The sequence below is a fragment of the Mus caroli genome, unplaced genomic scaffold (genome assembly GCF_978045245.1).
Source record: "Mus caroli unplaced genomic scaffold, Mus_caroli_1 scaffold_10, whole genome shotgun sequence".
NCBI lineage: Eukaryota > Metazoa > Chordata > Mammalia > Rodentia > Muridae > Mus > Mus caroli.
In genome coordinates this window covers 6,619,344-6,645,609 of record NW_028227265.1, presented here as the reverse complement: position 1 = coordinate 6,645,609, position 26,266 = coordinate 6,619,344, and the positions used below count along the sequence as shown (strand labels likewise).

Genomic DNA, 26,266 nt, shown 5'->3' with positions numbered 1-26,266 from the left:
CCATAGGTGCCTAAACACCAACCCCTCCCACTTTCACGTTAGCCCTTTCTGGGATGCGCTCGTGGTCTGCTTTAGTCAGCCCCTGCACACATCTGTCCCCTCATATAAATCTCTGGGTCATCCAGCTGGTGGCCAGCTCTCCCTGACCAGGCAGCAGTAGTGAAGAATCCACGTGGCCATGGCAAGGCCACATGGCCAGCAGTGACTCTGGCTGTGCACCAGCAGCTGCTACCATAGCCTCAGTGAGGCTTTGGCTTGCAGGCTGGCTGCTCACACACACAGGTTGCCACTGTAACAGAGCACAGTTATCTCACAGTAACCCCATGTCTCACATACAGGAGCAAGCATAGCCCAAACCCAGCTCTAATTCCTACCTTTCCCCCATTTTCCTACAGGTTCTGTGGGGACCCCACTGCCAGGAGTGGAAGTCCGCATCATCTCAGAAAACCCGCAGAAGGGTTCCCCCTACATCATCCATGCAGAGGGAAACGAGAGGGGGACAAAGGTGAGGTCATCGTTTGAAGGTTTCTTCCTCACCATGCAGGGGTGGGGCAGCCATGGACAGTAGAGATGCTGAGGGATGTGACAGGTTATGTGCTAGTGTGTCTGAGCCTCACCCAAGAGGCTCTAACGTCCCTTCCCAGAGCAGCCTACGCCTCCCCATAGCTCTGTCCCTGGAGGATATTTTGAGGGGACCATATGGTTTTACTAAGGAGCATGGGGCAGCACGGCAGCAATCCTCACGGACTAGGCCTGTGGGAGCGTTGAGCTGTCAGGTACTGGTGCCGTCTGAAGGCCCATATGTTGAGCCCCTTCATCTGCAGGAAAGTGGGTCTCAACTTCATACGTGACTTTTAACTTGGCAAGTGTGGATAGGAGGGGGATGTTGTCTTCTTCGATTGATGTTTTTAAGAGCTAGGAACTGGAGGGTGGGAGGGACAGCTCAGTGTGTAAGAGCACTGGCTACTTTCCCAGAGGACCCAGGTTCGATTCCCAGCACCTACATGGCAACTCCTGTTCCAGGGGCACACACACATGATGGCAAACCACCCATGCACACAAAATAAAAACAAATAAGTCATCTTTTAAAAGGAGCTAAGAACTTCTAATCAAAAGGAGCCTCAGCCCTAGAGATTTAGGATTCATGGGAAGTGGAATTTTGACCTGAGAGGAAGTGATTACCCCAGAGACTGACAGGGTGTTGTGTGCCACTGACACTGTGACCACGAGGAAGGAGCCTTGTGCCCTCCCCTGAGTCAGTGTCTTCTCCACAGTGTTAATGTCGTGCCGTCAGGCCTCCCAGCACTCCCTGGATCCATCCCTACAGAGGCAGCTGTTGAGGTCTTTGGAGTTCTGTCTTTACTGCCCTTAGCCTCCTCCAAGGGCAAAATGGTTGCTGGTGCTCCAGAGAGCAAGCAAGTGCGACATGTCGGCTCTGAGCTTAAGTCTATGAAGAGCTTGTTTCATCATGAAGGAAATGTTCTGTTGTCCCAGGAACACTTCCCACCCTTCCCCTGTGGTGGGGTCAGCAGTGTCTCTGGCCTGCCCTGGAGCTGCCTTGGTCCCTTATTGAGCGAGCTCTTATTCTCTGGACTCTTCCTTCTGGGGCCTTCTCTGAAGACCACCGACCTGACTGAACATCTCTTATCTCCCCTGCCCACAGGCCCCATCAAGCTGGCCCAGACCCCTTCCCTGACCCTGCCTCTGCCACCTTCCTACTGAAGTGTCTGTAATCACCTGACTTGTCCTGGGCCTGGGCCCTCCATACCCACCCTCAGCTCAGATAACAGCGCGTGTTCGGGCCACGTGCCTCCCCAAGGCTTGACCAGTCCCCAGCTTCTGTGCCTTGGTGGATTCTCTCGGGGGGGGGGGGGTCGTGGAGGGCTGAAGCTGCACCACGGTAGCTTTTCCCATTCAGGTGTCTTAGGTACTGGACCTCAGAAAACGGCACAACTGTGGCCTAGGTCAGGGTGGGGGGGCAGGACACTGTCTGAGGTTGAGATGTAACTTATTAGCACCTGCACAGCAAGCTGCAGCTCACCATGCCTGTCTGTCTGACTGACTGACTCTGTGTGTGTGTGTGTGTGTGTGTGTGTGTGTGTGTGTGTGTGTAGTAGACAGTACACAGACTCGGCATTTTGAGCTGAGTTCATAGACATTTGGTTTTCTCATAATTATAAATCCTAAGACCTTTATCTGTGTGGCTTCCAGAACATGACTCTAACTGTTGGAGTTTCTCCACTGGTGGTTAGTGATGGGCAGTGCCCACTGTGCCCACTGTCCATATGTGTGGTGTGGAGGACATACCTCTGGGGCTGTTGCCGATAGCCTGAGAATGCCAGTTTTACAAGTGGGACTTCCTGCGGGCCGTGCCTACTGCCTTCTAGAAGGCACTTTCTGCCTTTGCACACTGCTGCAGCAAGCATCTGTGCACCCGGCCCTCTGTGCTCACCTGCCAGGGTGTGTAGTCTCAGCCAGGGGCTACCTTCATGGAATGCCAGTGCCTCTGGCTGGATAGTGTCTAACCTGACCCTGCATTCCTTCTCATTGCCCCTGTTGGCATAAACCCTCGTGAGCATCCTGGTCTGTGCCTGACCCTCAGCACAGTCTAAAGATGGAATGTTGTCCCTGTAACTGTGTGCCGAGGTGTGGCATTTGACAAAGTCGGATTCTCTGACTTCTGCGTTTATGGGTTTGGGCTTGGGGGAGCTCAGTGGTAGAGTGCTTACCTGCCCTCAGTTCTATGCTAGTCACACAGACAGCAAAAGCCTAGAACTTACCATGTGATCACCCTAAATCTCTCTCTTCATACTTCATACTTCATACTTCATACTTGGCTAGGAAAGATTATCTGATCAGATCACAGAGAGGGTAGTAAAACAGAAACCCTCATCTCGTCCTAGTCTCTCTTGTTTTCTGTGGTCACCTATGTTACTGCTTTGAAGAGGTTCTCCCTGTCAGCCTACTGAAGCCTGTGAGAGCTATGCCTTGTTCTCCCCTCTCCATGACTGACAGGAACCCCAGGATGGCCATCCATAACTCCTTGCTGTAGATTTTCTGGACTTTGTAAAGTCAAGGATCCTTGGGGATTGGGCCACTAAGCCTGCAGCTGATGTAGGCTCTCTGATTCTCGAGAGCTTGTCTGGCCATCAGACTGATGACCTGTACTGTCAGGAGGACTCTGGGAGGGGCTGCGTGTGTTCCTGGATCAAGCCTGTCAATCAAGCCTGTCAATCAAGCCTGTCAATCAAGCCTGTCAATCAAGCCTGTCGTCAAAGCAAGTCAGAGCTGCGAGCTGAGACTTTCTTCTCTAGGTAGTGGCCATGTGCAGTGAGAGCAATGGTCGCCTGGGCCCTTGAGAAGGACCCAGTGTGAGCTGGTTAAGAGCACTCCCTGTGTGCAGGGGCTGCCAAGCCCGGTCCCTGTGTGTGAGCCTCTCTCTTTCTCTCCTCACCTGCTTAGCCCAGAGCCTCCGGCACTACACATCTCAGCCAGCATCCCACTAGCTGGCTGCCTCCCTGTCCCTGGCATCCTGAGTCCTGGAGCTCGGGCAGGCAGTGAGGCTCTGAAGGAGCTGTGCTGGTCTCTTCCTGTCTGTGGACAGGGCTCCCTCTGAAGTCAGTCTAGCTTCACAGGCTCCTCAGAGTGGAGGCTTCCAGGGCTCTCAGCCTGACCCCTCGCTGTGAAGAGGTGAATGCCCCTCCATGCACCAGGCCTGCTTTGTTGGCTGGGATCCACGTCTCATGGGCCTCAGCTCTCCAGCTGGCTCCTGCTGCCGGCCGGGCCTGCGAGTGCGTCAGGCATTGTCTCTTTATTTATTTATTTATTTATTTTTATTTTCTCAAATTGCTCACATACATGAGAGCCAAACACCAACCAGTGACAACAGGGGTCTATCAACAGTAAATGGCTGCACAGCTGTGGATAATGCCGCCCTACAAGCGGGGCCTTTCCACAGCACTGCTTGTCTCCCTAAGGATGCAGCCGCCATAAGCGTGGGCTGGAGCAAACTTGTTTCTCTAAAAAAATTAATTACCTCATCAGTTCTCCACAGGCAAGCCACCACTCTTGTCAGCTCTGCCGTCACCTTCTCCCCTGTTGCCACCAGCACCCTGGCCTCCCCTGTCTCCTCCTTTCCCTGCCCCGTCTCTCTGCTGTCTGCCCTGATGTGTCAGCTGCTATACCTGCCCCACACAGAAGGGTCAGACATTGGCGTCCTTTACCTGCTGGCCTTAACTTGAGATGGGGGTGGCATTTGCCAGGCACGTGTCCTGAGATGTGCGTGCTTACGGTATTCAGGGCAGTTAGGAGACAGCTGCTCCCAGGTGAGGAATCAGCAACCCAAAAGGCAGGTGGTTTGCAGCCAGCCTGGCTTGCAGATAGCCTGACTTTTCAGTGCCACCCCAGCCCCAATGCACTCATTGTCTTGCCTGCATATGTGTGTGCACCCTGTGCATACAAGTGCCTGTGGAGGCCAGAAGAGGACTTTGGATCCCTGGAGCTAGAGTTACAGACAGTTGTAAACCAGCGTGTGGTTGGGAAGAATCTAACCCAGGTCCTCTGGAAGAGCAGCCAGTGAGTGTTCTCAACTGGAGCCAACTCCTCAGCCCTACTTAGTACCTTTATTCTGGGCATGGGCCTGCTTACCCACACTGCCCATTGGAGTGGTGCTTGGAAACCTAGGGCACTCGGGGCTACCCCACCCCACCCCAGCTTTCCTCCTGCTTTCTTGCCTTTCTCTGAGAAAAGCCTCAGCCCAGAGTGGCCTCCAGCCCTGCCCATTCTCTGGGAACCTAGTTCCCTCCCAGGAGCTCAGGGACCCCCTGTCATTGCCCACAGGAAAACAAACTGTATCGTGTATTGCTGCCTTGGCCTTGGTTTTAAAGCGCTCTGTCGAGATGCACAGTTCTCCCTGTGAATGTCCTGCCTGGCAGTGTTTTCAGGGACCTATAAGAGCTGTGTACCAGCCCCTGCCATCAGTCTTAGAACCCCTTTGTCATCCGGGTAACGGTAGCCGTTTCCTGCCACTCCATTCCTGCCCCATGGTCCTCTCACCCTGGGCCCCAGGCAGCCACTTACCTATGTGTCTATATATTCCCTGTGTTTAAGTCATTTTAGTGGAGACAGAAAAGCACCAGAAAAGCATGACCTCCAGCAACCCTTGATGATCAATTCTGAGCAAATGAGACAGGAAAACAACACAAAGGCCTCAACATAAAGGAAGGCCAGATATGACAGACAGGTAGCATTGTCCTGAATGGACAGGGGTTCAGTTTTTCCTTCACAGTCTACAGCCAGCCAAGGATAACCATGTGTTGTTGTTTTGTTACTGTCCAACACTGTACTCGAAGATTTGGCCCAAGCGTCATACCTGGAAAGGGGAAAATAAAATTTCCCTGTTTAGAGATGGCATGAAATTATATAGACACAAATCAAAACACTATCAGAGTTAAACAAAGAAAATCTGCAGGTCATACAAACAGCATTCCCATATACTAATAGTGAGTAATCTAGAAAAAAAAGTCAAGAAAATGATCCAAATATAATATTCTTTTTAAAAGTATATCTTAGCAAAAGAGAGATGGTTCGGCAGATAGAGGTACTCGCTTTCAAGCCAGAGACTTGAGTTCAGTCCCCAAGGATGGATGAGGGAAAGAACTGACCCTGCAGAGTGTTCTCTGGCTTCCTCATGACTCCCCACTCAAAATAAACCACTTAGGAACAAACTTAACTGAGGAGGAGAGGACTTGTACACCAGAAACTGTAAAAACTTGACAAGAATTGAAAAGATTGATTGCTCAGCTCTTAAGAGCATTTGCTGCTCTTGCAGAGGACCTGGGTTTCGTTTCCAGCACTCACGTGGCAGCTCACAAACACCTGTAACTCCAGTTCCAGGGGATCTTTTGTCCCTGAGGATACTCCAAACTTGTGGTGCACATACATATGTGTAGATAAGCCCTCATACACATGCATATAGTAGAAAAACACATAAAAATAAATCTTTAAGTCTATACTTAAATGGATACCCAAAATGTTTCAAAATTTTCACAGAAGTAGAAGTAATTCTAATATTTGCATAGAACTACAAATGATCTTAAATAACCAAAGCATCTTTAGCAAAAAGAACAAAGCTGTGGGTCTTGAGCTACCTGCCTTTAAAATCTGCCAAAGACCACTAACCTCAGGGACACAGTACTGCCACAGAGAAGAGATGTGCGTGTGGACCAGCACAATGGAGCAGAGGGTGAGAAGTCAGTTGTTTCAGATTTTTAAAAAGTTCCAGGAAGACATTTAAGGAAGAAGGCTGTCTCATCAATGAATGTTGAGAAAACCAGAGCCCAGATCTAGAAAGACAAGATCAGAGGCTGGGGTGCTCCTGCCGTCATCACAGCATATGAGGGGTAGGCAAGAGAGGTGTGTTTGAGGCCAGCCTGGGCATGTGCAGTGAATTCCAGGCAAGTCTGGGTCGCTCACTGGCTGATGCTATTCACTGGCTATCATGGAGTGTTGCAGCAAATGTGGGCACAGTCTCATATTACAACCTCCCTTGTACTACACAGAGATTGTTGGAGCATGTTCTTCCTCTTGTCCCCTTTCTGATAACCCTCTACACTATTTTCTGTGATGACTATAATGTGTTTGTTTGAGATTCCGACTCAAACATTCAACAAAACCTGACTGTAAAAGAGCCAGTTCTGAGTCAAGGAGCCTTAAATTTGGCCCAGCAACTTCGACAGTACTAGAAGACAGAAGGATGGATTGGTGACAGTGTTTTAGGCAGAGGTATTAGGAATATAGCAGAGACAAGCAGAAATCAATTCCTGGGATTGGTTTAATTTAGAAAGCTTCGGGCTGTGAAAACCCTATGAAGAGATGGTCACAGAATGGGAAGAAATCCTTGTAAACCACACATCTGATAAGAACTAGCATGTAATCTAGAGGGGACTCTGCCGACTGGCGAGGAAAAAGGCCACTCATTGGAAAGGGCGGGAGACCTAGACACTTCTCACAAAATGACAAACAGGTGGTCAACAAGTGTACAGAAAATACTGACATCACTAATTACCAAGGACATCCAAGTGAAGGAAGGCCAACGTAAGTGCAGGTGATCTCCATTAGGACGGCAGCCATCAACGGACTGAAGACAGCAGGGAGGACGCAGAGGGGACCTGAGCCCACCGTGGGAACGTACGTTAGTACAGTATAGTCATCAGGTAAAATAGTGTGGAGAGGGACAAGAGGAAGGACACGCTCCAACAATCTCTGTGTAGTACAAGGGAGGTTATAATGTGAGACTGTGCCCGCATTTGCTGCAACACTCCATGATAGCCAGTGAATAGCATCAGCCAGCGTAGAGCTCAATAAAGAGACCAGGATGGATTATGTACCCAGTATGCACAGTGGACTGTAGAGCCATTCAGCCTTTTAGAGGAGGCATACTGGGCATGTCAGTGCGTGCCTACAAGCCCAGCACTCAGGAGTCAGGTTAGTAGTAGCACTATGAATCCCAAGTCAGTCTCAGCTACATAATGGGACCTGACCTCAAAAAGGGGCATGTGCTGTCATCTGGAGACACATGAGTGGTGAGGTGCTGGAGGGCACCTGTGAGTGAGGCAAGCCGGGCACTGAAGGCTCCATGGTGGTAACCAAAGGCTGGGGCATGGTCCTATCGTGACACCATCGCTGGGGTGTATGCACACTGAGTCCAGTCAGGACTGTTGGGCATCTGTCTCCATGGCCTCAGACAAGGAGGACCTGTTTGAGGTGCCTGAGGAGAGGTTTGGCTGGGTTTTAAGCGGGATTGAACTGAGAATCTTGGGGAGCCAGTGTCCTGAGGACCCTGACTCTGCTCTGTGTTTTGGGGTGCTGATGCTGTGATAGCTGCTGGTCTCAGGAAAGCTGGTGTGACACCTGTGGGGTGATACTGCACATCCTCAGGAGCCATAGCATCCATGTTTCAAAACCCAGGTCACCATGGCGGATGAGCCATGATTTCAGAAATGCAGCAGCCTGCTGAGACTGGGGGAGAGGCAGACATGTGTCTCAGTGTTAATAAGCTGGTGTGCTTCTAGTTCATGCCACTGGCCTGGGAATATGTATTCTTATTGTATGGAAGCTGAGATTAAGATTCATGATGAGGGATTCAAAGATCCCCATGCCTGCTGCCTGCCCACTGTATGAGCCAGGCACCGATTTGCTGTGTGGGGCAGGGGGTCTTCAGGTGTCATTGTATAGCTGGCTGTGGAAGGAGCATGGCTTCACCATGTTTGACGTCTCACTAGATCCTAAAGTCACACGTGGTAAGGTTACACTGACTGGCTTTCTAGCCACAGGAAGAATGCAGTGCTCCTGCCTAGAGCCAAGCCTTCTGTTAGTGAGTTAGCTGTGCGTGTTATTCTGTTCCAGTTGAACAGGACCCATGCAGTGAGTATCATACAGGTGATGTTTACTACCAAGCTGGGCTGCTCTGAGATGTTAGAACTCAGCGGGGTCCCTAGGAGGGTATCTGAGAGGGAAGGTGGGGTGCAGTAAGGTAGCTGCACACTGATCGATGTCAGGGATGGCTCCTGGTGCCTCAACACAGCTGGTGACTAGTCAGATGGCATTATTGGGATGTGTGGATCTAAAGACAGAGTGAGGATTCCTGGGTGGGCAAGAGGCCTGAAATGACTGTGCTGTGGGGTTACTACGTCTGTAGAGTCCATCAACAGCACCCAGAGCCTCAACCACGGAGAGAGGTTCCTTCCAGCCCCCAGCCCTGCGCTCCATTAAAGTCCTGCTTCCTCCCAGACACAAGGTGGTAGAACCCTGGGGAGTCACACTGGAATCAAAGCCCTAACACAGCCAGATGTGATATGTGTTCCTTTTTTGCTGCAAAGAGATGTTCCATGAGGTGGGCGGTCACTAATTGCTATTTATGAGACATTTGTTTTGTGTGGTGATTTGAGTCTGAGGTGTCTTCAGATGCATCTGCTGGGGGGATGGATGACAGCAGATGGGCTTTAGAAAGTTTGTAGACCCTGAGGCCTCTGATCACATCAGTAGATCCAGCCCCTGATGGAATCTTGGCAGGATGGCATTCTGGGAGATAGAGCCAGTTTGGGGGAAACGAGTCACTAAGGGGGAGCCCTCCCAGCTCCTCCCCTCTGCTTCCTGCTCACCATAAGGTGGACAGACCCGCTCCACTCAGCTCCCACTGGGACGGACACCTCATCACAGGTCCAGAAGTGAGGAGCAAGGTGACCCTGGACCACGAAGCCCCGGGAACCATGAGGCAGAACAACTCCTTTGTCCTTTAGTTGTCCTCTTAGAAGCTTGTCACAGCTGTGAAAAACTGAGCAGCATGAGGTGTTTCCAGACTTGGGTCTTGATGAGTCATTTGATACATATTGATTTGAGGTTTTCTTCTGCAACTGAGGATTTCTGTCTCTAAGGTCAGTGCCTGGGAGGAGCCTGCTGTTATATGATGCAGCATATTTGAGAACTGCTCAAATGGTTCCTGGAGGGGACGGGCTGCTTCACGTGCCACCATCAACAGGTTCTGTCTGTTCCGTGTTTGGAGTCTGCAGTTTTGCAGTGTTAGGGGTCAAATCCAGGACCCACGCCTACTCAGCAAATGCTCCACCACTGGGCAGTTGCTCCCCACAATCCTGCACATGCCAGCCACGGCGTGCATGTGGGGACCAGAGGGACTCCTCAGGTGTTGGTCCTTGTCTCCATCTTGCAGGACTTTTTATTCACTAGCATTTATAGCAAGATAGCTGGCCCTTACGCCTGCAAGAATCCTCCTGCCCCCAACTCTCATCTTGCTGCATGCTTGCATTACAGATACACATGACCACATTTGGCTTTTGCATGGCAAGGGCTTATCCACTGAGCCATCTTCTCAGCCCCAAGAACCAGCTTGTCTGTATCTACAAAGAGTTATTTTGGGTTCTTAATTGGAATCCAATTACACCTATACATCACTGGGGGGGGGGGGGGCGCGGGAGAGAATTAACAATGACTAAGCCCCAGTCCATGAGCATGTATGCCTTTCCCTTCGCTCTTGTCTGACCTACCCTTGTGTGCGCCATCTTCAGCAACCAGGTGCAGTTTTCTTTTCTTTTTTCTTTTCTTTTCTTTTTTTCTTTTTTTTTTTTTTTTCAAGACAGGGTTTCTCTGTGTAGCCCTGGTTGTCCTGGAACTCTCTCTGTAGACCAGGCTGGTCTTGAATTTAGAAATCCGCCTGCCTCTGCCTCCCAAGTGCTGGGATTAAAGGCGTGCCCCACCACTGCCTGGCCTTTCCTTTTCTTTATCTTCTGTCTCAGATAACCCAGTGGGTGTGAGTGCTGGTGGCTCACTGATAGTCTGTAGCAGCACCGCTAGCTCTGGGTGGGCACTGGCATCCTCTAGTAACTTGGCTAAGTTCACCCGCTAGTGCAAGGGCATTGTTTGACTTCAGTCTGTAATATATTAGGAATTTTCACATATGCCTCACATTTTTTACAAATAGCCCTTTTATTTCTTCTTTTCAAATTTTTATTCATTTCTTTTTTTGCACTATTTCCCCAGTTAGGATTTACATCATTGTGTCTCATAGAGGCAGGAAAATGGGCATACTTTGTGTGTGTGTGTGTGTGTGTGTGTGTGTGTACTCATGTCTGTGCCCATGTGTATGTGACACAACATACATGTCGAGGTCAAAAGACAACTTGTAGGAGTGGTTATCTCCTTCAGAGATGTGTGTGCGTCATGTGGGCGCATCATGAGTTCTAGACCAGCCTGTCCTACAGAACAAGACCCTGACTCAAGACAAAAAGTGGAAGACTCATACTCTAATAACAAGGAGAAGTGTAGACTAGCAGGCATGTTCAGCAGCAACACCATCGTTCACCACTGGCCTCAAGCATTACAGCCAAGGTGCAAGTGTATGTGCTGATCTTACATAGCCAGTGTATACAACATGACCACAAACAGCAGCCCCATGGTCAAGACACAGTGTCCGTGACAATGCTAGAGGGGCCACATGTTCTACTTGACATCTAGGAACTTGGTCCCTTGGTTGGCCACTCTGAACCAAGCTGTTGTTGTCCAGAGACTATGCCAGCTGCTTGGGCAGTGCTGGTGAGTGTTTCACTGCTTCTGAGAAGTGTGCAGAAATGCAATTCAGGAACAGGTTTTAAGAGTGGGCAGGCACTGACCTCAACTCCAGGACAAGGGCAGAGGAGGAGCCCAGGCTTGTGTGTGACTGAGGTCTACCCATTGAAGGTTGTGATTTTCAAAGATTTCCAACTATCTGGTTTCAAAAAAGCCACCTGCCTGGGTCAGCAGTGGGGTAGAGGAGCCATGGAGACCCAGTGCTGCCCTGCTCTGACCTGCATGTCTCCTCCCTTCTGCAGGTGACTCCAGGGTTCGAGGAAAAGGAAGGGGAGCTGCTAGTTAGGGGACCCTCTGTGTTTCGAGAATACTGGGATAAGCCAGAAGAAACGAAAAGTGCTTTCACTTCCGATGGCTGGTTCAGAACAGGTAGGACAAAGGCCTGAAGTGGCAGAGGGGACTGCGGTGGAGGTGGGTCTGGTCTGTGTTGGTGTCTCTCGGCCTGTGCGTTCCAGAACCTCCCACTGAAGGCGGAGGCCATTTGGAGGCTGCTATCTGACACCCTGTTGAGTGCCTCCACCTCCTGCCAACTACTGGAGAGGGTCTGAGACAACTGCCCTACAAGGAGCCTGGAGCCCTGTCCTCAAGACATAGGTAGCATCTACACTGTCCCTCTGCTGGCTGTCCCTCTGCCGGTTGGCCACATTTCCAAAGCCTTGCTGATACCTGATGATTGTGGTCCTCCTGCCCTGGCGGTCAGGCCTCCTGTTCCTCTTGGGCACCCCACTGCTCCTGTCCACACAGCCATCTTCTTGCTCTGTAAATCCCCCTCCCCACCGTGGGGTCAGAAGCAGGTTCATTTACTGTGATTTGGTTTGGTTTAGGCATTAATTTGCATATTCCAGTTGGTCTCTTCTGTGTGGCCTGCGGGCTCATGGGTGGGGTGAGGGCAGTAGCTCACGCAGGCTGGGAGACGCTCTGCTTGGCCTGTAGCTTCTCCACCTGAGCATCAGTCCTCCTGAGAGCCCTCCGTAGCTTAAGGGAACCTCATGTCCTAAGGACAGTGGCTTTTTGTCTGAAGTCCATTGCCATCACGTGAGGCACTGACCTCAGGAGGTAACGCTCTGGTCACTCTTCCTTTGCCCCTCTGTATTCCTGACATTCTGAGTATATGCTTTCTTATCTAGTTCTTAGGTAATACTTTTCAAAAAGAAAGGCTTGCTTCTCATGTGACATCCTGACCCACGTAACAGAGGCGGTTTAGACCATGTTCTTTTGGAGGCAAAGCCTTTTGGGGGCCATGGGCCCTGGCTGGGTACTGTGGCTCAGCTGAGAGAAGCAGAGTCTGTAGGGAAAGAGGAGACAATCTATAAGTTTGCCAAATGTGACCCTCAGTGTGGTGGCCCTGGAAGCATGTGTTGTCCTGGCTACCTTGGGCCAGTATACTCTAGCTCAGTGGGGGCATCAATCCAACTCCTCCAGGGAGTGCCCAGGGTCCACAGTTGAGACCCACAAACTTCCGGGCATGCCCTGTGGGCTCTGCAGGCACCACTGTTGCAGGGTGTCACCAGCTCAGTGTTGGAGAACCTGATGTGATTATATCATGATTATATCAGTAGATCAGGGATGGACAGTGGTAAGCAGATAACCACGGCTCCTCTGTGCTCCCTCTGTGAGCGTCCTGGTTAATGCCAGCTATCTGGAGGAAACAACCCTCCCGCCATTGTCCCTCCAGTGCAGGATTTGGGAAAGCCTGCTTTTGAGTGAGTCCTGCGTTTACAGGCCCCTCCAGCAGCCTTCTGCACAGTCCCTGCAGGGATCCCAACTTGCTTTGTGGTCACCTTCTTTTATGTTTAGGTTTGGATAAAAGACTGTGTTCTTCCCTTTAAAAACACAGGGAGCAAGCCCTATAGGTTTTACTGATGTTGGGACTCATGGAGCCCTGGGGTGCAGCAGGAGCCACAGTGGGCAGTGAGCGCTCCCTCCGGGTGGGCCTTTCTGTTGAAAAGGAATAGCATGCATTAATTATTGTAAAGAGATGTCTTCAGGAGAAAACGATTTTGAAATTCAGTTTAATTTCATTGTAACGTGCTGCAAACAGGAAGGGAGTGTGTGTGTTTAATTGGCTCTCGGGGGTAAGGCCGGGAGCTGGCAAGCCTTTGTCACAGGCCATTAGCGATACAGGCTGCATAATGAGAGCGCGCAATCAGCTCGCAGCTGCCGCTCCTACGGGGAGAGCATGATATTAAGTAGAAATCAGGATAAATTAAACTTAACCCTTTCCCTAACTGTCCCTCCTGCCACTTGGATTGTGGCACAAGCTGGAGAAAGGCTGCCCTGGGCTCTTGGGAAGAGCTCTTCCACAGCCTCTCCCAGGCCACCCTCTGGGTCAGGATGAGAGGACGGTGGCCCCCTGCTCACCCCCTGCACCCACTGTTCCATCATCTTCCCCTTCTTTTCTGTGATTATTCTTGCCCCCGGGAGTATGCAGAGGAACTCACAAGGTTGGTGGTGACTCAGAAAGGAGCTAGACCTCCCTTGCTGCCAAAATTAGTCCTCCTAACTCTGTGACTTCCAACAAAACTGTTTAGAACACATGGCCTGCCTGGAGTTTGGGGCCCAGGCAGGCAGTAAGTAATAGGTAAGCCTAGAGTCTGGAGTTAGGCTCTCCTCGGTGGGTGATGGGAGGGATCAGGATACTCCTGTGCCACCTGAGGACCACCAATGCTAAAGAGCCAGTCACCCAGGTCCCTACAGCAGAGAGGATGGAATCTAGACGCTGAGAGTTAATTCCATTAATGTGCACAGGAACCAGGTGTCATTACCAATAAACCTGCAAGGGGCACGTCAGCTGGTGGAGCTCCTTAGGGAACAGAATTCTGATCTGAGGAAAGTCACCAGCAACTTGTAAGGCACAGAAGGAGGAAGGAGAGAAAAACACCTTTACTCTTCCAGAACAAGCCTACCATGTCCCGCCATCCCTCCTTAAGATCTGTCCCCTACTTCATGTGTGTCTGTCTGTTGGGGCTCTGTTGTGGTCTGTTGTGTGTGGCTGGCTTTGGGGACTTTGCCCTTCCCTGTTGCTCTAAACCAGGCCACCATGGGCGTTTGGAGGACCCAGGCTGCAAAGTCTCTTAAATGCATGGCTGTAAATGGTTTTCAGATGTAACCTGTTGCCCTTTCCTCCATAGGAATGGTATGAGGGATGCCTGTGAGTTAGGACCTCTGAACCCTGTGCAATGGGCAGAGGCTGCCTGCAGGACTGGAATCAGCCAAGATCTGGGCTGGGAGCCAGCCTTGCCTTCATGCCACAGTAATTACACATGGTGGGCAGTTTGTGCTATGCTGTGCCGTGGAGAAAGCAGGGCACCAGCAGGGAGGGCGGGAGTTAACAAGACCCCAAGGCACCGGGTGTTCAGGAGGGCTGGAATCATGCAGACAAGCTGTGCTGCCCCTCACTTGGGTTTCCATGGGGACATGAGACATGCAGAAGCCAAAGCTTAGCCTGGAAGAGGCCACCCACTGATAATGGTGCTGTCCACCACCCACCACATAACCTGTGCTGGGTAGGCAGGCAGGGAAGTGAATATCCCTAATTGAGCTGCCATTTGAGCAATCTTTCTCCTCTGCTCTCCATGTGTGCCAAGTTCTCCATGAGGCTCTGTGCATGCTTGCTTAGGGTTAGGACCCAGTACTGCTAGGAGGCTCCTTAGCTCTGTCAAATGGCTTTTCCAGTGCAACCTCTAAAGGTTATCATTCGTTTTTAATCAGTTGTTGATTGATTAATAGTCTTCCCAGAGACTCCTAGGCTGTTCCGTGCTGTCAGCCAGTGGAGGTGTATATGGGTCCTCATTCCTCACGGCTGAGCTTCCTGCCCCTGCCTTGCTGTGACTGTCACCTGGGAGGTTGGGAAGGCACTGGTACCATCCTGACTGGCAGGCACAGAAAACGGGGGCACCTGGCACCCTTTGTGCTTTGTTCCCAGTGCCAAGTCCCTGGGCTCAGGTGCTATGTGTGGACGAAACAGGCCAGGTCCACAGGACAGTGGCCTCATCCCCCTGGTGCTAGACTGGCATGAGGGCTGACAGTGTGTGTCCCTGGTTTGTTCCTGCACAATGAGCTGGAAATCCAGGCAGGAGTTTGCAAACTTTTAAAAATCTGAGTTATGTGTCTATCCGTGGCTTAGACCTCCACAACCCAGCCAGCCCAACCCTAGCCCAGAAGACCCCCTCCCGCCTTCTCTCTCCCCCAAGTCTTGCTGGTGGCTTCAGGGATACTGACCCCCTTCACAGAGGATGACCTGACTTGCTTACTCACACCCTGCCATCCTCTGGTGGACCCCACTCCCACAGGCCGTTCCCACACTGGTCAGTCATGGGCAGTATTTGTTCTGCTAAGCTCTGGCTGGTGAATGCCGACTGCCGGTGCTGGAGAGGCCAGGATCTGCAGGGCTCCGGGACCTGTTGTCCTTCCAGGGGAGCTGCCCTGCTTCCCAGAGCATCTAGAGCCCAGGCCCTGCAGTGATGCACACGCGTGCACTCTTTGTTTGCCACATGGAGCTCCCGCCAGGCTCTCCAGTTCTTCACCACCTGCCTGTCTGCTTTCTGGTGTTCAACTTCTGACATATAATTTCCTCTGCTTTCTCCCCACTTTAAGATTTATGCCTTTAAAACCAAACAAATAAACTATTGTTGATCTAGTCTTTGGGGCTCCTAGCTGTGCCTGGTCTGAGCTGTTGCAGGCAGGTTTTGGTAAGGTTTAGGATCCTGGGACGTTATCATGTCTGCTTTGCTTTCATTCCCTGTTCCTTCTAGTGCCTCTCTAGGTCCTGGCCCCCAGGCTCTAGTCTCAGAGGCTTTCTGCTTCGGTGTCAGTGACAGCTGGCTCCCTTCTGCCATAGGCACGCCCTCTGTTGGGGTCATGATGCCTCCCCTTCCCTACTTCAGCCACATCCTCTGTCAGACAAGAGAGGCCCAGGTGGAATTGAAGCTGCTGGGAGACAGGACTGTGTCAGCTGTGAAGAGCAGCCAGGGGACAGGTATTCCTGCATCCCCAAAGCTTTGAGAGCCAGAGTCCCGAGTGTAGCATGTCGTCCTGCAGCTGCCTGTGGGTGCCTGGCATTGTGCCAGACCAGCAGCCTCAGTCCTCAGCAGTGCTGTGCTATTGTTTGCAGGGTCCCTAGCCAGAGTGAAGTGACCAGGAGGTGGTGTGCAGTGCTCCTGACAAGGCCCCTCTCTATTCTTGCATTCAGAAACCAACACCCAAGTATCACAGATTTATTTTCAATTACAGTTTAAGGCAGAGACATGAACTAGCAGTGGGTTTGAAAGCAGTGCATAAATCCATGTAATAAGATTTTATTGATTGCATGCTGTTTCTGTCGGAACAAAATCCCCTCGACACACACATCAGGTCAGACCAAGGAGGCTAAATCCAAATCAATGCCTTCTGACAAATATGTGGTTATAAAAAGTAAAAGTTACTTAACTCGTTTGATGTACGTTTCAAAACCCCCAGCCCAGCAGCCTGGTCCCTTGGATGCTTGGAGCCTCTTCCTTGCCTGTTTGCCCTGGCTTCCCTGTCTTTAATTACTTTGGCCATTGGTAATAGGATTGTACTGAACAGGCCAGGACAAGCTGGAGGCCAAAATGGGCTCACACTAACAAGTCAAAAGTCACAAATTAGGTGAATTTCTAAGGGACTGGCTCAAGACAGTAGACTATCAGGAGGCTGCTGAAGAGTGACACCCAGGGGACTCCTATGAAGGTCCCAGCCAGAGAGCATGCAAGACGTGCCAGGCGGGAGGGGTCCCAGGCAAAGGCACATTGATGCCAGGAGGAGGGCACGTGAGCAGCGTGAGGTAACTGCTGGAGATCCCAGCCAGCAGGATCCTGCAGGGCCTCAGGGCCCCGGGAGCTTCCTGGGCTTCCTTCTGAGACAAATGAAGCCTTCTCCCCAAGGGCACAGACAGAGTGAGGGTTTGCTGTAGGGCACAGAGAGGTAGCCTGACCAGAAAGAGCCAGCTTCCTGGTGCCCCAGTGTAGAGACAGCTCAGCCATTGAGCTAGCGTAACAGAGTTAGGCTGCAGTCGTGGAAGATGGTCCTTAGCCCCATGCCAAGTACAGCCTTCTGATGGTAACATCCCCTTCCTCCCAGAGTCCTGGTGGCCTGAAAAGGGTGTGGCCTCCTGCACTCTGCCTTGTGGGTACTATGAGCAGAACACGGGGCACTTTTTCTCACTCCCAGCCACGAAAGGAAATCAAGGTAGTCAAGTTCCTTCATTCAGTCCCCGGAGATAGCCTAGACCCCAGCACAGTGAGGCCGCAGGGCACATCTAGAATAGTTCCTGTGTGGACACTGTGTTCTCAGTTCCTGTGTGGACACTGGTGTTCTCAGTTCCTGTGTGGACACTGGTGTTCTCAGTTCCTGTGTGGACACTGGTGTTCTCAGTTCCTGTGTGGACACTGGTGTTCTCAGTTCCTGTGTGGACACTGGTGTTCTCAGTTCCTGTGTGGACACTGGTGTTCTCAGTTCCTGTGTGGACACTGGTGTTCTCAGTTCCTGTGTGGACACTGGTGTTCTCAGTTCCTGTGTGGACACTGGTGTTCTCAGTTCCTGTGTGGACACTGTGTTCTCAGTTCCTGTGTGGACACTGGTGTTCTCAGTTCCTGTGTGGACACTGGTGTTCTCAGTTCCTGTGTGGACACTGTGTTCTCAGTTCCTGTGTGGACACTGTGTTCTTAGTTCCTGTATGGAGGCACTGCTGCTCTGCCACAGATCAAGTAAGGACCCAGCACAGTGCCCTGGAGCAAAAGCGACTCATCCTGTGTGGCTGTCTGGCCATGGGGAAACCCGATACTGCTTCTGTCACCATTGGGAAACCCCAGCATCAGGGTCCTCTCTAATCCACTTTCGTGCACTCTGAATTCCAAATCTTTGTTTTTATGAGGACATTCATTGTGTCCCCTCGAATACTTACTGTCGCCTCTGTCTGGAAGTACCCGTGTCAGCAGCATTATTGGGAGGAAGGAGTTAAGAATTGAGCCTCTGGTTATAAACGTACCTTCAAGCCCCCTTGACTTGCTATCTTTTCTAAGCTAGTGATGTGTTGCCTAGTGATCTGTCCCGCAGAAGCCACTCCGTGGACAACCATAGAGACCACACCCAGGTTCTCCCTCCACCTGATGCCATGCAGCCTACAGCTCTTAGTTCCCTGCAGCTCGCCAGACCTTGGCACCAGCATCTGTGCTGGCCCTTCCTGCCTTTGAAGGGCAAGGACACGCAGTGGCCTGGACAGAGTAGTTTTCTCGAGCCTCAGAAAAGGCGTGGACCGTGCTCTGGTGGCGGTGCTGACGGCAGACCTCAGCCCTGCCTGCCTCAGACTCTGCCATGAGCAGGACTGCTGAGCAGAGTGGGATCCAGTCATCCAAGTGCAGATGGGGGCCTGGGCTGCCAGTGCTTTGTGTGCTGCCATCTGAGCAGAGATGTCACTGCGAAAGCCTGCACTCTCTCTACCTGCCTGTCACCTGGGGACAGGCACCAGCTAGAGAGACTTATGGAGGCTGTCTGCAAGGCCAGGGTTGATGAAGGCTAAGCACATCCCCAGTGGCTTGGACTCCTCTGTCAGCATCGTCAGAGCTCAGAGCACGCTAGGATTGAGGTCTTGCCGGCTGTACGAAACCGCGAGCTGTAAGCAGCATGGAATCGGCAGAGGGAAACCCCGGGTGTGGCTTTATTAGTTACAGAGTTGTTGTATAGACAGAGTGTGAGGTAACACATCGCAAGCTTAGAGAGGACGGCACCTCCCAGAGCTTTGAGGGTGAGCCAGAACCTGGCACTCAGTCTTAACTCCTCTCTCCCAGTGCTGCCAATAGGTAGCCGGACCCTGGCACCCGTCATTGCCATGGGCTGTGACAGTCCCTCATGCTTATGCACTGTCCCCAAGTCCTGACAGCGAGGCAGGATATGCTGAGAGAGCAGACTGTGCCCAGCCGTGCCCGGCTGTGCCCTGATCTCTTTCCTCAAGAGAGAAAAGAGCAGCATGGGGCACAGCCCCAGATCAAGAACCCACATGTGCAGAATCCCTTGTCCCAAGGCCTCTCACCAGATCAAACTTAGAAACTCGGGGCCTGGGGCGAGGGTATGGAGCTTTGTAGTGGGCAGTATGGTATCTCCTGCAGGACCAAAAAGAGAAGCCATGTTCAGGGCAGGGCTGCGGCTAGCTGTGCTGCACCTTAGAGGGAGTGGAGGCCCAGGGAGCAGCATCAGAGAGCCTCCTGCTAGGACCCTCAGTGCAGGCTGCCACCTCACTGTCTCACGTGGAGACAAGCAACCTGATGCTTACAGCAGGAGATGCCGATGGAAGACAGGCTGAAAGACACAGCTGGACCCAGAGCTACAGCAGGAGTGGGAAAGACAAGTCCTGTATGCCCCATAGGTAGAGGGTCACTTAGGACCCAGGACAAGTCCTGTGTGCCCCATAGCCCACACTGGGTCCTTTCCCTTCAGTCAGTATTGTCCAAGGCCTGTCCTGGTCTAGGCTGAGGCTGCCCATCCAACTCTTCTGTCACCTGCCGTACACACAGCTGCCACACACGAGAGAACTCTCCAGGGCCAGTCCTTTCTCCAGGGCCAGCCTCTCCTTGTCTTCCGTGAATAAGCCCTGAGCTCGTCCAGGCCCATCCATCTTGTTTAATAGACTGGAGTGTGCCCTGCACTGCAAGTCCCAGGGACTAGCGGGGTGATGGATGGTGCCTTACCGTGTCGGGCCGCGTGATGTACGATGAAATATTTATGATTTATTCCAGGTAATAACCCACAGGGAGTGCAGGGAGCGTGTGAGCAGACAGGGAGGCCCCAGCACTGCTCTCAGGGCTGCTGCTGGCATCTGCATGCCTACACACAGCCGTAATCATGCAAATGTGCGTGCATGGACATGCACCCGCACTAATGCGCAAATACACACACCGCCGTGCTGGAAGAAGACTTGGCCGGAAATATAGCCCTGTGCTCCAGCCCGGGCCCTGCTCCTGGCACTGCCACCGTGTTTGTGGGGCATGACAAGCTCACCGGGCAGGCCCCATGCTCCTATGTGAAAGGAGCAAGTGAGACAGTTATTTCGTTTAGAGAAAAGGGCACTGTGGCTGTTTGGGGCTGGTGGGAGTCAAGGGCAGAAGAGCAGGAAGACATTTACCACAGAGCATCCCCATGTTGGAAAAGGAGCTGGAAATGACTGTCCTTTCATCCAGGACCCACCCACCGTGCAATGATAGAGGCTTGTGGATAGTGGTGGAACAGTGCGGGACAGTGCTCAGCACGTGTCTCTGTGAAGCAGAGGTCGGGGTCAAAGGCCACAAACTATTTGCTGCTCTCTTGAAAACGGTGCACCCTGTTTCTGATTGCTCTGACAGGAACATAGCCCAGAATCCAGTGGCCCCGTTGGTTCCCAGCCTGCCACTGCCACAGACTCTGGTGGGCTCCACCCCACTGCTGGCAGCAGGGCTGGGTGCCAGTGTCACAGGAATAGAGAATGGGAAAGGACACATGCCATTGGAGCTAGCCTCTACAGGAAGTGGACCTGGACAGTGGGAATGGTGGGACCTACATATGCATGCACGTGGTCCCCAGGGACTCCTGGGGTGACAGTCAGGAACACTGAAGTCTCCTGTGACCAGCTTGTCCAGAGCGATCACAGAAACAAACTCCTTTTCCAGGAGACACTGCCGTGTTCAAGGATGCTAGGTACTGGATCCGAGGGCGCACGTCCGTGGACATCATCAAGACTGGAGGCTATAAAGTCAGCGCCCTGGAGATCGAGCGGCACCTGCTGGCCCACCCCAGCATCGCCGGTGAGTGGATGGCTACCTCAGGCTTAGGGGAGCTCCGGCCCCAAATACAATGCCTCCTTCTCTACTCTGTCAAGGTTTGGGCTGTCAGGAACCTCCTCCACCTGCTACTAGGGCTCCTGTGAAATATGTCTATGTTCCCTCCGTCCCCTGCACACAGCAACAGAATGGCTATCCCAAGCTGCTCCCTGCTGCACTAGTGCAGCCTGCAGGCTTGGCCAGACCACACAGCTGCTCTGCAGACCAAGCAAGAGCAGGCCGAGCCCCTAGAGATGCTTCCCACTCCCCTGAGTGTCATCCCCACGGGTCTCACTCCAGGGGCTTGGGCACTGCAGCCAACGGTCATCAGGACCTTCCCAGGAGTCCCCAACCTGTTCTGCTGTCCTCAGATGTCGCTGTAATTGGAGTTCCCGATATGACATGGGGCCAGCGGGTCACAGCTGTGGTTGCTCTTCAAGAAGGACATTCACTGTCCCACAGGGATCTCAAGGAGTGGGCCAGGTAGGGCTAAAGGGACTGTCCTGGGTTCTAGCGCATCTAAGGGAACCAACCACCTTGGAATCGGGGACAGAAGGGCCTATCCTGGGGCGGGAGGGTGGGTGGACCATTCTAGATTCTGGACGTGGGGAGGGTGAAGCCAAGAAGCCAGCAGTGGGACCCGTGACTAGTTTTGTCTCTTCCCTCATTAAATGTAGACTTGGCAGTAGGAAGGGCCTCTGCTGCAAACCAAGTTGGGAGACAGTGATAGTCTGAGGCAGAAATGTGTGTTCCTGGGACAGAAGCAGATATTTTGGTATCAACTTATAAAGTCATTTCAAGGCTGAGGACCCCCCCCCCCCAGCAAGTGCCTGACAATCCAGTGCCACACCAAGTACCCCTCCCCCCTTCCCTATCCTGCCAGACTTGCTCAGCCCGCCACAGGATGGCCTGGGCTTCGCAGCCCTGAGGACCGCCTGAGTGCCTCGAACTTTACTGTGGGGCCTCCCAAAGCCTGGGAGTGCCTGGGCCTGTGCCCACAGCTCCCTTCTTAACCCAGGGCAGGGACGGATGCTCCCTGGTTCCTGTAGATGCTTATTTTGGGGGTGGGGGGGTCGTGTTGAGACAGGGTCTCTCTGTAGCCCTGGCTGTCCTGGAACTCACTCTGTACACCTGGGTGGCCTCCAACTCAGAGATCCACCTGCCTCTGCTCCTCAAGTGCTGTGATTAAAGGTGTGTCCCACCACGGCCACCATACTGTACTGGCTGGCTTGCCCTATGTTGTTTGTGGTAGACTCCAGTTTCTTTCATCTTAGCCCCTGGTGATTGCCGATATCCTCCCAGAACTCTCAGGACAGGAGACTCTCGAAGCTTCCACTGTAAGGAGACCTTCAGGTTCCTTCTTTAGATCTGAGTTCCCTCCACTCCACTGTGTCTCCTCCCACCCCCCACCCCCACCCCCACCCCCACCCCACTTGCCTTCTCTTGGGTAGGACTATTTTTGGCTCGTCCAACGAGACTCCACACGCAGCAGGGGTCCTCGTTCATCAGGGCCACACAGCTGGGCAATTACTGATTCCCCTGGATTCGCAAAATCACAGTTGGAGCTCCATAGCTTAGCAGAGGCAACAGTCTGCTTGGCCGGTTGCTGCTTTGATTAAACAATTACTTTTTTGAGAAGAGAAACACAGGCATCCTCTGCTGAGAGCCAGTGTGGTTGTTGGATGGAGGTCCCACGTTGGCCTGAATCCCTCAAGCCATGGTCTATGTCCACAACTTGGTGGCTCCTGCACTCTGAGTGCTTCCCCCAGGGCCTGAGTCTGCCGCTGAAGTCAGGCTCCTTGCTTGGGTGTTCAGGCTCATGGTGACTGGAAGAAGACCTGAGAAGAGGGCCAAGGGTTAGAGCATTGGGGAGCTGGAGCTGTGTACAGGGGGACGGTGCAAGAAAGATCGCCAGGCACTGCCGAGCTGTCCTAAGACATTTTGTCCCCACAGTGAGTAGCCTCCCCACCAGTTGTTCTTGAGGTTAGGGATCTGAGGAGAGGCCCCCCACTTGAAACCACAGCCCTACCCAGTCCCAGGGAACAGTGTCTGAGCTCCCCGGTGCTCGTCCTGTGAGGACACCTGCAAGGCCATGTGGCCCAGTGATCATCACCCTGTGTGATGTCCAAGTCCATGCTTGGTGAATGCTGCTTGCTGCTGGCGACCCTGCTGCCTCAGGCCACAGGGCTGTGCTGTCCAGTTGCCATTGGAGAGGCGGGTGGGAAGGAGAGAGAGTAGAGCTCTCATCCTGAGGTTGCAGTCGGCTAATAGGAGTTCCAGAGAGAGACAGTGTCAGGAGAGAACACTAACAAAGAACCAGGTTTTCTCCATGTTGAGTGAAAGACAAGTGGCCACAGTAGCACAGGCCTGGAGCAAGTTCAAGGCCAGCCTGGGTGACCCTGGTGACCCAGATGAGAAAGAGGAGGTTTGGGAAGGAGCAAGAGAACCCAGGTGTCACTGTGTCCACCTGTGATATCCACCTTCTGGGAGGTACAGCGTGTACCTCACGGCAGCCCAGCGATTGTCAGGAGGTCTACACAGTCCCAAGTTGTCCTCCTTGTAGTTGGAAGAACCAGTGATGTGCATAAATTACCGGAACTAATATGAGAGCCAGGCTGAAGAGCTCTGTGTCTGTGGAGCTGAATCCCAGTTAAAAAACCACAAGGCAAATGCCAGGCCCAGAGCACCTCAGGGGACACTGCCCAAAGTGCATACAAGTCCATTCCCACTAGGAGGGACACTCCCACCTCACTTCATGGGACCCAAACCAGACAAGAAACTCAGACCAGTTTCCTGTCAGACAGACACAAAATGCTTAACCAAATGCTAGAAATTAGGTCCTATTCACAAAAGAGCCAACACATCCTGATCGTGTGGCACTTACACCAGAAACGGGAGGTTAAACATTGAGAAACCCAGCCGTGTGCGTGGGGTGTTTACAGAGTGAGAGCCCTGCTGTCAGTTCAGTAGACACGGAGCATGCATTTCTGGATGCTCATGTCACTTGCAGGGACTCTAGCAGTACCAGAGAAGGAACATTCCTGAGCTGAGGGAGGGGCTCTGAGGACCACTGCAGGTGAGACTGTTCAGGGGTTAGAACTCACTGCCACCTCTTCCCAGTCCCAGAAGTATAGTTCATCTGGAAGCTAATGTGTCTATTACTTATGATGGGGCTGCGAGTCCAGGCAGTGGGCAGGCTGTGCCTCTATCTGGAGCTATGTGTCAGCCAGTTGTACAGGTTTGTACTCAGTCCCCACATTACACTGCAGTGGACCTCCCTGTAAATCCTGCCCAGTTTAGTTTCTACACAGAGAAATACACAGGCCAGGTAAACTTAACAGGACAAGAGGAGAAAGATTGGGGGGGAGGGGTGCACCAGGAAGAATGGGAGCCACAAACTAGGAATAGGAGAGGCACTGGAATCCCTGTGGGAGACTCAAGAGGATCCCTTGGGATAAAGTCATAGGGAGTGAGGCGAGCCTATCCAGAACCAAGGGACACAGTCCAAGTGGTTAGAGGAGCAAGGCTCAAGGGCCACAGTGCCCCAGACAGCCCTGCTGGAAGGTCTGAGCAGTCACTGCAGCAAGAGAGCTGGTGAGCCAGGTTCAGGGAGGACAAAAGTGACATAGAAGGCCACGAGTCACTCAAGACTGAAAATTGTATCTACAGTTAAAACTGTACATACAGCCTGTGGACTCCTGGAGACTCCCTTCAAACCCTTGGGAAAGCCAAGGTTTCTCTGGTCTGAGGAACTTTGGGGCAGGCGGGGATTCTGCCCCAGGCTGTGCACATGATCTCTGGGTAGGTTGTCTGTGCAGCAGAGCAGGAGAACATCTGCAGGGCTCACATCCCTACCCCAGTGCCATCTGAGACTCAGAACAGGACCTGCAGTCTTTCCTACCAAAAGCAATGCCTCCCTCTCATTACATTCTGGTGGTGGCCTAGAAGCTACTTGTCGGTAGTTGACACCTGCAGGAGCCACTCTCCTGTGCCAGAGTCACCTTAGTGGGAATGGCAGCAGGCCAGCCTGTGGTCAGTTATCCCCAGGGCAAGAAGAAACCAGTCTGGATGAGGAGAGCAAAGGGCTCGCTTTCTTCCCCTGTCCCCTCCTCTCAGTGTCCTCACCCATGTCACTGCTGCCTCCAACATGACTTTGTAGGAAGCCAGAGAGAAGACAACAGTCCTGTTGCCATCTGTCACAGTCAGGGTGCAGCCACAATGGCTTCTGGGTATATCAGATGCCTACGTTTCACAATGGCTTCTGGGTATATCAGATGCCTACGTTTCCCGGGGTGGGGTGCTGTCCTCAGGCTGTGCTTGTCTCTGCAGAGGTGTCCTGGCCCCCTATGCTGTGCCCTCAGAGCTCCTGCTGCTGGAGGAGATCCCCCGGAACCAGATGGGCAAGGTGAATAAGAAGGAGCTGCTCACACAGTTGTACCCCTCAGGACAGAGGAGCCAGCCAGGCCAAGGCTAGAGAACCCCAAACACCCCAGCAGTCATGTGCTGTGGGCCTCGGATGGAACTCCCTCGCCCCCTGCAATCAGGTTGACCGGAAGCAAAACCTCTGGGGACGAATCACCAAGTGAGTCCCCCAACCCCAGGCTGATTGTCCAAGCCCAGGTGACCCTGACCACCGGCTGTGTCCTCAGTGGTCCTTGAGATCACTGCTGTGTGCCAGTCTCACAAGCACAGTAAGGACATGGCTGTGGCCAGCTCTCCAGTGCCCGGGGCTGCTGCCTCTCCTGAGGGCAGGTCCCAGAGAGTCAGAGGTAACAGTGAGAAGAGAGGTGAAATAAAGACACACGATGTATGTCGTGCTTGCTTCTCTGACTGTGACCTTTGAATTGTGTGTCTGCACACATACATTTCCTAGGCTGTCACAGCTCCCAGCCCACGTAGAACGACAAACAGCAGCACTGGGTGGAGCCTACAGCTCCCAGACCAGGATTCCTGCTGTTGGGACTATCTCCCTGGAACTGCTGTGTGTGTGGTAGAACACTTGAAGTCCTTGTAGCCTCATCCATGTCAGGTGAGGGCCATCCCCAAGTAGCCCTGAAGCTCCTCTTCCCTGACCTTGTCTCACCCCAGTTTGGGGTCTTTCTGGTCCTCTGTGCCTTCTTCTCAAACCTCTTCCTACTCAGCTTCCCTGGCCTCCATCTTCCAGCCCACAGACCTTACACGTCCTGCCAGCTCAGATCCTGGTTATGTGCCCTCAGGCCATGGGGAGAAACAGCACAGCGCTGGCTCGCTCTCTCTCTCTCTCTCTCCCTCTCCCTCTCCCTCTCCCTCTCCCTCTCCCTCTCCCTCTCCCTCTCCCTCTCCCT

General features: G+C 52.6%; 1 protein-coding gene across 3 annotated transcripts in view; it reads left to right on the top strand.

The window, feature by feature from the left end:
- Acsf3 (acyl-CoA synthetase family member 3) overlaps window positions 1–25,772 on the top strand; it is a 40,398-nt gene extending 14,626 nt beyond the window's left edge. For 2 of the 3 annotated variants that reach the window (XM_021169908.3, XM_021169909.2), the window contains exons 6-10: window positions 396–505; window positions 11,382–11,508; window positions 20,793–20,927; window positions 21,314–21,425; window positions 25,272–25,772. In XM_021169908.3, coding sequence (XP_021025567.1) covers window positions 396–505; window positions 11,382–11,508; window positions 20,793–20,927; window positions 21,314–21,425; window positions 25,272–25,416 — 629 coding nt within the window. In that variant the 3' untranslated portion in view covers window positions 25,417–25,772. The remainder of the gene's footprint in view (window positions 1–395; window positions 506–11,381; window positions 11,509–20,792; window positions 20,928–21,313; window positions 21,426–25,271) is intronic. The other variant, XM_085843531.1, reaches the window with a different exon arrangement.
- The last annotated feature ends 494 nt before the right edge of the window (window positions 25,773–26,266 follow it).